Below are 14,799 nucleotides of genomic sequence, written 5' to 3'. Positions count from 1 at the left end.
TAAAAAATAATAATAATTTCTGAAACTAAAATAGTGCTATTTACCCAGTTCTCTGTCTCCCAGAGGAAGGCAAGAAATAAAGACATAACATTATAGTTTTTTTCCATCCAGGAGAAGAGGCAGTGGTGGGCAAAAAGATGGGGGTGAGTTTCAGTTTCCAAAAGTATACCAGTCCTGTGGCAAGTATGGTAATTTTCAGCCTGTTCTTTGCAACTTGAGGACTAGAACTATTTATGGGAGCTGAGCATGGGTCAGGGCTAGAGGTTTAAATAAACTCACAATAAAACCCCATGAAAAGCAAAGTTGGGCTAAAGTTAATACAAATAACTATATAGAAGATGCTCCAAACTGTTTTGCATGCCAGAGTATACTCAACACCAGGTAAAGTGTCAGACTAAGTAAAATCAAAATAAAATGATAGGGCTGAAGAAGAAAAAAGGGACAATGTTCAGGATCCACTGTGGGAGTGAAAAATTGTTTGGATCCTTTGCAAACCCAGCAGCCCACACAGGCTGGCCCTCATTACTCACGGCTCACAGGGTTCCTGTCAGCCATTTGAACTGTCAGGGGACTATCATATGCAGAAGCCATTTGTACATCTGGAGTTTGGAGCCAAGAAGTACTGCAACAACACTGCCAACACACACACCACACACAAAGTGCTTTTTCATTGGGTTTCTGAGTGTACTTGAAATGAAGGTGATTGACCAGGGTTGTACATTGGATAACTAGACCTACCTTATGGAAAACTGACTGGTGTTTTTGTAAACCTCCAAGTTTACTGTTCCACTGATGGTGTGGTTGGATGGAAGAATACAGTAATCTTCCAGCAGATAAATTTTAATTGTTTAGTTCTTGCCTTGTGACCTGTTAATAAAACATCTCTTTGATGTGCTTTTTTTCCCCCTTTGCTAGACTGCCTAAGAATTTTGCCTGGACTTTGGGATCTCGGCTCTCCTGATCATGCTCCTGTTTGGCTTTTTGCTCTGGGCCATCCTGCTAATCATGGGCTGGCAGCCGTCCTACTCCAAGGATTACCTATTTGCTGCTCCAAGAGTGCAGCTCTCTTTCAAAGGTAAGGCACAGCATCTTTGTGTTCAAATACAGTTATGGTATGATGAGGGTCTTGTGTGGAATACAGTTTGTATGGCCATTAATGGCTTGTTCAAGGATCTGTATCCAGAATGTCTCAGAGGAAACCAAGATCCAGGTTTGTTTTAATTTCAAGTTCATCAACTTAACTACTCTCCAAAGAAGCTGTTCTCAGCAGCACATTCTCTTGGGATCTTAGTCATGAGCATGAACAATACTTCCCTGGAATGGGTTCTGAGAAGCCCCCGGGCTAGCAGCCTGCATCAATCACACATATAGTGTACTGCACCTCAATGTCTCTCTCCATCTGGAGATAACTGGCCTTGCAGTTTGTGGAATTTCCTTTGATTTCTTTTTTTTAGAGTCAAGCACTATGGCTGGCAGTAGAGACAGCAGATTGACAGCTATGTGAACCCAAGCTGCTATGTGTGCTGTGAAGTTGGCAGCAAGTCACATGTGAGCTTCCTGGGAAGAGACTGTAGTGCTGCAAATATATCCTCTTCCTCCTGCCCATGTTTAAGATGAGACAGGTGTTGAGATTCATTGTGAATCTTCAGGGTTAGTGTGAGGCATTTATTGTCCATGAAGGATGCTGAATTGAGTTAATAAATAAATCTTAAAGGTTTCTGGTAGAAGGCTGCAAATTGCCTTGAGATATAATTGTCCCAAAGGAACAGACTAAGGCTTTCCTTTAAATTCAGGATTTCTCCTTATTTCCCCTCCTCTTCAGGGCCTTTAGGAGATCTAGATTTTCCCTTCCAGTAATATGCCTTTCTTACTAGTAATCCAGCCTTGGGGTATCACCTGGACTCTGAGTAATCATCTCCAGTGTTCTTTTACCAGCAAGGACTTTACTTTTTAAAAACCACCTGACCTTTCTTTTGAAATATGAACAACTTTATCAGTGAACAAGGGGACAGACAGAAACATGATCTGCCCTGCAATTGAATTCTCTCTGTGTGTATGTGTGTACATGCAATTGAGACCCTCCCTTGAGTGTATTTAAAGATCTCTGTGTCCACGGGAAGGAGGTTCAAGCCATTGCCTTTGAAAAATAGCATATTTGAGTCTTTATAAGTGGGCTTGATTTCCTGTTGTTACCATACAATTAAAAATCTGGAAAAGTTCTGCCTTTGCCAATGAACATGGAGGGTGGCGGTGGTTGTTTTTGCTGCATCACCTGATTGCAAAATTTTGAAACCTTGACAAAACAGCAGTAATACATAAATGCTGAGACTTGGCAATGAAGCTGAAGGAAGTTGGGAAAGGAATAGAATGACAGACATTCAAAGCGATAGGAAAATACCTGAGTAGTGGGGGAGGGGAGAGAATATTGGGAGCCTCAAGAAATGAGAGATGAGGTAGGGCTGACTATTAAATATGTGTAGTTTGGATAAAGTAGAACAGAGCTCTGGAGAAAAGTCTGCAAATATCTCAAGGACATTAGGCCCAGGAGAAGGGAGAACAAAATGAATAGAACAAGAAAGGAGCTGCTTTTGGGGAAGAGGCACTGAGAACCAGTGAAAGCCTGGAGAAGGAAAATAGGCCTTTCCCAAGAAGGATCTGCAAAGCAATCTCGTTGGAATTGTGTGGAAAAGTTGCCTGTTTACTGGGGAAGATATCATATAATTCCCTTGGCTGTTCACATCAAGGTGCATTAATTTGGTCATTGTTTCTACAGCTGTGAGGATAACTGAGGATGGATGAAACTTATGCAGGCAGCACAGGGGAACAAGAGGGAGGGCTATGAAATGTAATGGCTTTGCCCAGTGTGTTTCTTTACCAACATCCTCCAGAAAGCCCCAACATTTCTGGCAGATGTAACTCTCTGTTGTGAACTACTGCTGTATTGTAACCATAAGCTGTAGTTCCAGCAACACATGCTATAATGCAATTACCATTCCTGAGCTGGCCTGCATGCCCAGGGACAGTGGGATTAGTGCTGGATGGATAAGCATTATTAAGCATGGTATGTAGCAGAACTGTTTGTGCATGTTCATTTCCAGTCGGCTTGGGGTTCCTTCTGAAACAGCTCCGAAGCAGCCTAATTCTGCCTGTATCCAAAGCCAATTCTCATGACTGCCCATGTACAGATGACAGACATGTTTTCAATCAGTCCATGGTGGCTATTTGCTACAGTGGTTCAGACTGAAGTAGTTTCATGTTCACTAGCAAGGAACATCCTCACTGAAAGGTGGTGGAATCTTCTTTTTAAAAAGTAATAGTTGAAGTTGTTGCTTTGGACTATCTCTCAGTCTTGCATTCTTATTTTCACTCATCTGTCTTATTCATGCAGTCCACTACCCTTTGATGAAATCATCATCACTCGCTGCATTCGCATCACAGCGTGGTAAGCTGCTAACAGCTGGAAAGTTACATCAATGAGGCCAACATCATGTTTTTTTAAGTCCTCTCACTGAAAACTGTGAGCATGGATTGTTGCTCACTTTCCCAGATCTGTGCATAGGTTTCAGGGAGATTTAAAGGATTCTCAAGTTTAAATGTCCATCATATTTTAACATAATGAGCCAGATTAAGGGAAATCAGCCTGACCCCTCTAGTCCATTAGGTGAACTGTTCTAGGGAGGACTGTTTTTCTGATCTCCTGTTGTGGCTTGCTGTTTTGAATGGAACTTATATTTTAATTTCCATTTTGCATTGTATTTAATTGATTTATTTGGTTTTAATTATGGTTTCTTCAGAATGCTTCATGTTGCCTTGAATATCTGGGTAGTGAAAGAGGCTGCCAAATGTTATAAATAAAAGAAGAATTCTCATTTGCCTTTATTCACTTAGTTCTTGGATCACTTTTTCTTTGAATATTGGTCTGTAAACCTAAGAAAACTGGAACAGATTGTTTCTAACAAACAAGACAAAACTTTGTAGATTATTTTGAGCTTCAGAACATGCTTGTGATAAAGCCATGAGAGTTAGCAACTTTTAGGGGAAATATCAAGTCACCTGACCTTTCTCCTTTACTTACAATGAAATTAGAAAGCTCTCTTGTGCTGAGAGTGTGCTCACACCACTATTTCAGTTTCTCCCAGTTAGTGAGAATTAACCTCCAGCCTTCCCTGGAAGCCAGCTGGAATACCAGAGCTGTAAATTGAGCTCTCTTTAATCAGCTTTTTTCCTGAGTCGATAATTTCTATGTCTTTATGTGTCTCTTTTTTCAGTGAGGTGACAGAGGAAGAGAATGGGGTGGGGAAGAGTATGGTGAGGAAAGAGGGAAATATGAGGAGGAAGGGTTAATCAATGTGGGCTGCTAACATGGCCTAGGCCACCAACTCTGCCAATAAAACTGCAGCTGGGGCTTAAAGAAAGGTGAGAGATTTAATGTGCCTAATACCTCCTCCCTCTTGGCCCACATTCCACTTGGCAGATTAACTAGCACGAACAGGTAATAATTCCATATTTGAGCAAGAAGGAAATAAGTCGGATACAAGAAATGGGAGGTTCTAGGCATGTAGGGTTCCAGACTACAAATTCAAGTCTTGTAACAGAATGGACTGTGGTATGGATATGGGGACATCAGGGAGTATTATGGCAATAGCTCACATTTGCAATCACAATAGGATACTTTTTAAAAAGTGAGTTTGGAGTGTGCCCATTGTGGGACCTTATTGTGAGCACCATAACAGTGGAATAATATCTGTGTCAGATATTGTTCACATCCAGTGAGCATGGTGTAACCTCATATTTGTACAGTGTACACCAGGTCCTGGGGGGGAGTGGTCTCAGATCTTACTGCAGCTGTTCCCCCCACTCCCATAAGCACTGGGCCTTTCATGCCAACCCATAAGGAAGAGGGTGTATCTCAGTGTCAAAGCACATGTTTTGTGTGCTGAAGATCCCAAGTTCAAACCCAGAAAACTTCAATTTGAGGAACAACAGGATATTCTGGAGAATTTATGCCAGTCAGAGAAGTTAGTACTGAACTAGATGGACCAATGGTCTGACTCATGATAAGGCAGCTACTTAGGTTCACTTCTCATCCTTGTTGCACACCAGGGCCTAAAGCCCCCTTTAGCGTCGCCACCAAATTTACTTCAGATTGGATATAGATGGCCTAGAAACAAATACATAGGGTCAGGAGCAGAGCCTGCTAAGGTGAGCCAGAACTCTAGATAATTTCAGTATTGGCATTTGTAGAGATTTATTTATTTATTTTGGTAGATTAATATTCTACCCTTTCCCATAATGGGCTCAGGGCAGATTACATACATAATAAAACAGTTAAAATCCAACAATAAAATAATAATATAAAATCAAACAGCACAACTCAATAAATATAACATAGGTGGAGGAAGCACATTTTGCAGATTAAAACATAAGTATTGACCCAAGTATAATAATCCAGATGGTAAGTAATTGTAGGGGAAGAATAGATGGTATACGTAGTAGAGGAAGGACGTCCGCTTGCCTCAACCGAAGGCCTGGTGGAATAGCTCCATCTTGCAGGCCCTATGGAATGGCAGTAAATCTGCTAGGGCCCAGATCTCCATAGGGAGCTGATTCCACCAGGTTGGGGCCAGGGCCGAAAAAGCCCTGGCCCTGGTCGAGGCAAGTTGAATGTCCTTTGGGCCAGGGATGGCCAAAAGATGTTGGTTAGCAGATTGCAGCAGTCTTTAGGGCACATATGGGGAGAGGCAGTCCCACAGGTATGTCAGTCCCAGGCCATGTAAGGCTTTGAATGACAGTACTAGAACCTTGAAGTGGATCCGGTACTCATTTGGTAACCAGTGCAAGTTGCACAGCATCAGCCAACTGCTTGTCCATAAAGGCAATCCAGTTAACAGCTGTGCTGCCGCATTTTGCACCAGTTGGAGTTTCCGGATCAGCCCCAAGGGCAAACCTGCATAGAGTGAGTTACAGTAATCCAGCCTGGAAGTGACGGTTGCATGGACGGTTGCTGTGAGATTTGGGAGTTGCTGTCCTCCACCTGCTGGTGCTGAGGGGTGCAGCACAGTTTCAGCACCATAGTCTTTCAGCTACTGTGTGTGAAATTAAGGCAGAATTGAAGCCTCTTCTCAAACTCCTGTGAATTATTATCACTGTTTCATCAGCTCTTTTAGAGAATATATTCATATCAATTTGAGTGTTGAACAAGTCTTTCCATATTCCTTGGAAGCCTGGAACTGTAATGGAACTCGGTGGTTTGGTTTATGTTATTCTAAATATTGTATTTATTGGCAACAGTGTGTGTGTTACAACATTTTGAATTTTTCTCATAAGTATTACTAGTGTTTTGTGTATTATCTATTTGCTGGAGATATTAAGTACATTGTTTTCATTGTACAAGGGTGATATCTGGTGTTTTCTGGTTGTTTAGTCTTTCTCCCCATCCCTGTTTTTTCATTGATGCTTTAGTTCCAGCATCTGATGTTCAGGTGCTCACAATATTGAAATTTGACCTGATGATCTTCTAGTGCTTTAATGGTAACTTCATAAGAAGAACATTGACTTGACAGTGTCACAGAGGTGTTATGGGGTACATGTTTATATGTCAAGATAAATTATAATAATTCAACACTGTTCTAGGAAGGCATTTGGCACTGAGATTATGTAACACTGGGGTAGATAGGCTTTGGTATGATCCAGCAAGGCAACTCCTGTTATAACTAGTGGATCATTGATTGATGAGGTTGTGTTTGCTAAGTCATTCTGACAAGGTAGTGCTGCCAGGAAAGAAGCTCTCCTGAACTGTTTCCATGGGGGAAAGGAAAAGACACTCCTCCTTTGAAAGCAGCAGTGAGCAGGTTGGAGGTCAACATAACATCATTCTCTCCATCTCCTATTCCCGTCCCTCTCCCACCAGTTGGCTGATACATGAATCTTACTGTGTACCCTTTCCTCCTTCATAGCTGAGTTGCAGTCCATACGTGAACTAACAAAATGCTTATGAAAGTGAGTAGAGCAGAACTTAGGGTTAGGGTTATAAGAACCTGGCTCCCACCTGATCCTTGGATTGGCTGAAGGTAGAGCTTCCAGACACATGGTTCGCTTCCAGCTACCTTGTTTCTCCTTTAAGTTAGAGCAAAGGAAATTTTCCCTTTTCTCTGGCTTAAAGAGGAAAATCTCATGAGTTTCACATGCAAATATAAGAAGCTTCCCCCAAATCAGTGGCAATTTGTGTTCCACCCAGGGGAAAATTTCCATGTGGAAGCAGTCCTGGTTAAGCAAATTCATAGTGGTGGTGAATCTCTGCATAGGCAATACAACAATGTAGCACCCAGATAGCTATGAATAGTTTCCCCATTTACTTCCTGCTACAGCAGGTTCCAAGCCTATTGTTCTGCATACATCAATGTTTATGCTTACACTCGGTGGGAACACCCAGCCTACTGCTGCTGAATCATAATCAGAACTCCTCATGTGCTGTTCTATAGCAGCTCTTTATTAGCCACAATGGCTTTGCATGGAAATAGCTGTGTGACCAGAGCATACATAATTGTGCCATATGCTTAGAAAGTACAATCTTCTAAGGCTCAGGGAGTTCATTCTTCCCTAAGAGCATTAAGAACCATCCCACTGCACATGCCACAAGTCTTTATCAAAATTGTGTGTGTTAGGAATGTGGATGATGAGTTGGGAAAATCTGAAGGGTGCTGGCTACATGCCACCGCAAAAGGGCAGGACCTTTCCATCCCTCCAAGCAGAACTTTTTTTTCCAAGGGAGTCCTTGTAATCACAGAGTTCTGGAACAGTGGCCTTGCCTGGGTACTCTCCCTCCTCCCACTTCCCCCTTCTGCTTTAATTCCACACAAATAGCTATTTCTGCTGGAAGCCTTTTCTTCCTCTGTGTAACTTTTCCACAGCCCAGAACTGGTATATGTGGAAAATCTTCCAAAGTTAGAACTGCAATGCTAAGACATGATCCGCTGTAGATTTCAGTTGTAGTACTGTCTGTAAGAACCCCTCTGCTCCACTTCCCACCCTCATGCCTGGGATGGAAACATACCCTCAGGAGGGAAATAAGCAGCAATGGAAAAATGACAGCAGCAGCGTCCTGAGTCCTTCATTTGCAGCCAACCCTGGCTTCCCAAGGAAGGATGAGGTGGGGGAAGATCTATTTATATCAGCTGGGTTTTTTGCTGGTGATTTTTCAGATACATAAGTATTGTTGTTCAAGATGTCTCCAGGAAAAAAAAAGATATTCTTAATTAAGTTTTTAGTAAGTATACTTTCCCTGTATTGCTGTGTGAAAAACCTATTGTTCGGCTTACATGGATGTCTGGGTTTGGTTGACAAAACCATATCAACATATACTTGCCATCTGTACAGTTTTGGGTGGTTATAAGGAAGGTTAATCTAATTTGTCGCTACTCTTTAAATATGATCTACTTCAATCCTTGATATGAATAAAACTGAATAGAATAATATTTTTAAAGACATGGTACAGCTATCATTTGTATTGTGGCTTACACCCAATGTTCATCATTATGCGTGAACCAGTGTTTCAAGCCTGTACCAGGAAACCTCAGTGTGTAAGACTACAGCAGAACTCTTGCAGTAAATTTGTATACTTGGTGGATTCAGAAATAACCTTCCCATCTAATATGTAGAAGATATGTAGGGTGTGTCCAGATACAGACTACTGTGATGCTTTGCTTTAGCACTCTATCCTCTGTATTCTACAGGAAGGTAGAGTTTCCTTCCCATTTCTGATGTGACATGTTTACAGGACGATGACTGGTGCCATATTGTAAAAATACTAATGGCAAGGGTTATAACACTACTGTTTCACTGCTGTTGTAATTTCTGTCACTTTTATGACTATGAGGCTTCACACGGGAGATTATCTAAACGATGTTATTGATAGTTAAAATAAACATTCAAAGGCTGAATTTTGAAATTAAAAAATAAGCAGAGCTCATCTGCAGATTAACATGAAAAGGTAAACTTTGTTAGACATGAATGTTATTAGTCATTTAATAATGGAGCTGTGAAATGGAATTGACTGTAAAAGACTGCATTGCTCTCGTGGGAAAAAGGAGAGTACAGTCTACATGTGAATTTTTGTAGATGGGAATCTAATGGAATAAAGACTGCATCAGCCTAATTTGGATTCTCTTATCAGGGTGGGGGGAAGAGAAAGGGGAAGCTTCAAAAATAAGCTTTCTATGATCTGCCTCTCTTTTCCTATATCTTTTATGTGGGGAGTTTCCAAACACTACAAAGAAAAAAGGAGTTCTTGTAAATTTTGTGTGAGATTCTGGCAACCATCCTATTAAGTGCCTTTGATAATCCAAGCTTTAGTTCTTTGCTGCTTGTCTACTCATAGAAAGTGTCCCCAGAAGACCTTTCAATAGGTTGGCCTTTGAGCCACTCATCTGTGGAATACTCCTATGAAGAATGTTAGTATTGTGGATTAATATTCTTGTTTTTTGCTGAGAGTAGAAAGTAGGAGGGTGTTTATTTATGCAAGGTGCCTCATCATCAGAATCTTTATGTATGGGCTCCATTTACTAACTAAGACATGGGTGCAAAGTTATATAGTTTCATGGTATGTGCCTTGATATATGACATCAGTGTTACCTTTCTGTGTTTTGTACTCTTCTTCTGTGCCTTGGCTGGGAGGAAGAGTGAGTAACCCAAAGAGCAACGTGGAAAAGTGAAGAAAAAACACAGCCCAAAGGCATCCACAAACAACCAACCAACTCTGGAAAACTTATACCAGTATTATATTAAGTACAAATACATATATAAATACAAAATTAGAACAAAACAAGTAATCCCCTAAAACAAAGTCTTCTTCTTCTTGGCTGGGAGGAAAGCATGGAAATTAGGATACTTATCTGAGACTTTGCACACAGAAATTTGGCTCCAGTTTGCCATCCAGCATTTCTACTTTACTAGTTTGATACAATCTTTTTGGGAAGATCGTAGTCAAAGCACTTTTGCATGTCATGTGAATGGAAAGGTGATCATTCTTTTGATGGTCTCATCCACGATGGCTTCAGTTTCCTTGCCTCAGCCCCCACAACTGCCATTTTTCTCTGCTTTGTTTGGGCTTTTTGGAGGGCTTTGTTTGGGATTTTTGCAAAAATCACTGTTTGGTGTATTGCTGTCTATATATCTAATAGCAATGTGTGGCCCCCATCTGTGGATATTTAAATTTACAGATTGATGCCACAGCAAAACTAAACAGATTTTCAGATTACACTGGAGATTTTAAATTCCCTCCCCTCAAAAAAGTATTGTCAGCACACTTTGAGACTGATTCAGCAGTTGCTGTTGCTCTTCCCCTGGGCTTCTGCTTTGGTCAGATCAAGTGTTCAATTCCCTACTAGTTGCTGAATGGCCACATTTTGATCTGCAGCTCCCTCTAGTTTCCCTCACATCTACTTGATGGCTAAAAAACAAGATCAAGTAGATGTAAGAGAAACTGGAGGGAGCCGCAGGTCAAAATGTGGCTGTGCAGCAACTGGCGGGGAATTACGGTAATCTGATCTGACAAAAGCAGAAGCCCAGGGATAGAGTAACAGTGGCAGCCATTTGGATCTGCTCCAGGCTCATCTGTGACAATGGCCATTGAGAGGTGCTCCAGTATGCTGGTGGCCACTCTGGTTCTCGTTGCAGCAGACACCTGGAGATGCTTTCATCCCAGCAGGAACTCCCAGACACTGCCATCACTGCAGGCAGCCTCATAGGTGGATGATGGAGCCTGGAGCCGCACTAAATTTGGTGGTGGGGGGAGATGGGATTCCCCCCATGAGTCCTGTGGATGCACCACTTGTAGCATTCTAACATTATAACAATCTATTTACTAAGTCCCAGCTTAAAAAAAAAGTTAAGTAGAAAATGTAGTCTACTCAAGCCACCCAGAAAGTTCATGACAAAGATGAGATCTGAACCAGTGACATTCCAGGTCACAGTTCATTCTCTTAGACATTTTACTCCACTAACTTGCAGGAAGAAGCATATGTCTGATGCTGCATGGAAGCATAAAGCAGCATAGGAAGCAGTTATGCTTGAACATCCATCAGTGGTTTGGTTCATGTCTTATGTACCTCTTGTGAAGAGAGAGCCAGTCATTCAACATGTTGTTTGGGTATGCCAAGATTTATTCAAAGCTAAACTGATTATGACTATTTTATGCACAATTAGATTTTCACACCACTGGCACTGCCTCACCCCATCACAAAAGGGCACATAGTAAAAATGAAGATTCTTCCTTCCCTGATTTTGGAGTACAGACTTAAGAGTTGTGGGGCAATATTATTTGATGGCCTGGTAACAAGGATCCAAGGGTCCGCATCCCCAATAAAAATTGCTTGTACTTTAACATGAGCCATGTTAACTGGGTTGTAGAAACTCAGCTACAGATTATGTAATTGTCACTGCCATCAAGAATACTATAACAGCTATTTTTAAAACCCCCCACAGAAGATAGCCTGTTGTTCCCAAATGTGGTTGAATAAAGCTGAGAGCTCAGAAACAGGTTTGGAGAAGGCTCCTACTATTTAGAATTAAGCCCTAGGTTTATTGTTCAGTGCCATCTAGCTTACTGCAATGTGCACAATCACACAGGTAACGTTCACTGATGTTCAGAACCTGATTCATTTGCAAACTTTAGGTAAAGTTCAGCCAGTTTTGCCAGGGTAAGATTGAGACTGTTTGCACAGCTTTTTGTTTCTTTTATGTCTTTTCAAACCTGAAAGTACTGTAATTCTATCCTTGCAAATACTTGTTAATCTGCGTGTATTTGGTTCATTCAAAGCAGTTGAGAAGTGCCAGTTTTGTATGATCTGTTGCTGGGGAACAAAGTCTTCAAAATGTGAAAGCAAAACAAGGGGTGATGTAAACTGAATTTTCCAAGTGGGAAGAAGAATATGGATGAGGAAGAGAGACAGTGTTAGAGCATATGCTTTGCATCCATAAGGTCTACGTTTATTTCTACTTAAAAGGAGATCTGTTTGTACAATTAGAGAAGGACCTCAGTAGTAGAACAAGTGTTTTGTACACCAGCATTTCTTGGCTCAAACCTGGACAATTCCAGCCAAAAGGATTTCAGGCAGAATGGCTAGGAAAAGACTCCAGTTTAAGACCTGGAAGAGCAGCCAGCATTTTATGCCCTACTGAACTAGATAGGCCATTGGTGTGATTCCATAGAAGGCCACAATGTGCACATGTTAACACAGTTAAATAGCTATGGATGGTAAACTTAGAGTTGCACTAACTTTTTGTGTCCCGATGTGAAGCTGAATTTTACAATGAAGTTTCCATTGACTTGGCTAAACTACAAAAGACACTGGGAGACACTGATTTATTTGTTATAGGTCAATAGCAGTTGGGGTAAGAATCAGAGGTTTACAGTGTAATCCTAAATAGATTCACACCATTCTAAGTCCAGTGGGCATGGAAGGATGTAACTCTGCTTAAGATTGCACACACACCCTGTTATGAACTTCAACAGTACCTAGAGCAGCTTTTGCCCCATTGGGGGATACATATAGGCAACACCCAATATAGCAAACAGCAGCTTGGTGGGGGCATTTATGATTGAAAAATCAGAACACAGAAAAGAGTTAAACTCCTTCTCCCCATGTTGTGGATTCCCCTAGAGAATCCTGTAGCCATTATTTACAAATAAAAATGTTCAAAAGATGTGTTCATAAATCTCTAAGTGTCTGCTTTGACCCATTGAAAAGCAGAGCCTAAGAGCCCTTCATTGGCTTCTCTGATTGGGTGGAATGCATGTTGCTTCTCTGCTCAGAAAGATCCACTTTCCCTTATTACCTCTGCAGAACCAGAAGAACTAGCCATGAGGAAGGGATGTCTTGGAAAATCAATAATGCAATGACAGCAATGGTTGAAAGTGTTGAAAGGGGATCGATCACAACTGCTGTGGGAATGAGCTGTTAACATTAAGTAGGAATTTGTTTGCCTCACTGTGCAAATTATTCACTGCTCCAGTATTCACCTATGCATCAGCTGAAGTGAAATTGCATCAAAACGTGACTATGGCAGAATCCCTCCACAGAAGGGGAAAACAACTGGCCCCAGGGATTGGGAACAGGAGACGGAACCTTTCACCTTCAGGTCAATAGGGCAGGGAGTCATTACCGGCAGTAGGGTTGGGGCTTTAGCACAGCAAGTTGGTGGTCTTAAATAAACCTGGTTCCTAAAGTGTCATAGTCTCCTTTTCTTTAGGGGATATCCCAGAGAACATGATGAGAACTGAAATAATATATGCCCCCCTCCCAGTATTTCAAGTAAAAGTCTGGTTAGCTTAAGCGATAGCAAGAAAGTAGCTGCCACTGGCAGGCATCTACATTCTTGTTAAGAGTCCTTTGGGCTCTCAAACTACAGGGCAGCCCCATGGTATTTTAAATGTTAATTGTATTCATTTATGTATTCATTTGTTTAATTTTACTTCAAACCCTCCTATTACTAGAGGATTACAGCACTTGGTAAAAACTAGTAAGGTAAAATGTTTTGATTTTTTTTGTAAAAGCAGATGAAAATATCCTACATTTGAAATTGAAGAAGCCTGAAAACTTTGTAGTGTTGAGTCAGAACTTGACAAGTCTCTGGAAGTTGTAGGAAAGCATCTGACAATACCATTTTCAACTGAGTTATGGCAAAAGGCCATAACTCAGTTGAAAATGGTATTGTCAGATGCTTTCCTACAACTTAACTTAAATTGATAACTTAACTTAACTCAACTTAACTTAAATTGATAACTTAAAATTGATATCGATGGCCTTAGAAGAGTGTAATCAGTGGCAGCCCTGCCACTAGGCAAATAAGACATTTGGCTAGGTGCTGGGCCAAGGGGGCACTGAATTGGGCCCTTCCCCCCTCCTGGCACCATAGGCAAATGCTTGCACTGCCCACTGGCCTTCTCTATAGCAGCTGCATTGCACCACCACCTGCAGCCTGCCATCCGCCTGTGGGCAAAGCTGGAGGAGAGCGGGGAAGGTGCCGGGAGGGTGCCCAGTTGCTGTGGCAGTATCTGAGCACTGCAGAGAGGCCGTTCATGTGCCAGGGAGGCAGAGTGATGTCAGCTGAATGGCAAATGCACAACTTCTCTGTGGTGCTCAGAGAGCACTGCAGAGACTGGGCACCAGCTGGGCATCCTCTCCGCCCTCCTCCAGCTTTGCCCATGGCCTGCAGGGACCAGAAGGGGGCGGGTAGTGGCGGGGGCAGCATGGAGGAGTGCAGCAGGGCTTTGCCTAGGGTGCTGCTCACCCTAGGGCCACCCCTAAGCGTGATCACACAAGTAATTTGGCCTTCCATAGCCACCCCTCCCCTCCGGATCAAACAGGCACCTTCACCTACACTCCGGATCAAACAGGCACCTACACATGTAGCCCCTGTGCTGCTCCCGCCCTTACCTCATCCTTCCCACATACTTTAAATACCTGCTGGTACTTCCCAGTGGCAAATCACTGAAGCACTCATGTAGTGCATTTTGGACTGTCTGACCAGCCAGGGCACCAAATGCTGTCTGAATGCTCCTCTAAGCATGTGTGTGGCCCATGCCTGTGTCGGGTGCAGTTGATTGCTGCAGCACGCTTCAAACTGCACCAGCAGCAAATTCCTTGTCTGATCCCACCCATAGTATAATCAAGAGGACTTTTTAGGTGATTGTGAAATAACATAAAGGAGAAGGAAGAAATTAATGTGACCAAGTTCTCTATGCTAACAACATAACACATGAAGTTGGCAAATGCATTTTTAAAGACATTTCTACTGATG

At 42.0% G+C, this 14,799-nt stretch overlaps 1 protein-coding gene across 2 annotated transcripts in view; it reads left to right on the top strand.

Annotated features, from left to right (window-relative positions):
* Window positions 1-916: 916 nt before the first annotated feature.
* The window catches only part of SEMA3F (semaphorin 3F), a 209,646-nt gene continuing 195,763 nt past the window's right edge, over window positions 917-14,799 (top strand). For both annotated transcript variants that reach the window (XM_060240061.1, XM_060240060.1), the window contains exon 1: window positions 917-1,075. In XM_060240061.1, coding sequence (XP_060096044.1) covers window positions 964-1,075 — 112 coding nt within the window. In that variant the 5' untranslated portion in view covers window positions 917-963. The remainder of the gene's footprint in view (window positions 1,076-14,799) is intronic.

Source organism: Heteronotia binoei, chromosome 5, assembly GCF_032191835.1.
Source record: "Heteronotia binoei isolate CCM8104 ecotype False Entrance Well chromosome 5, APGP_CSIRO_Hbin_v1, whole genome shotgun sequence".
Lineage (NCBI taxonomy): Eukaryota > Metazoa > Chordata > Lepidosauria > Squamata > Gekkonidae > Heteronotia > Heteronotia binoei.
This window is presented reverse-complemented; position numbering and strand designations above follow the sequence as displayed.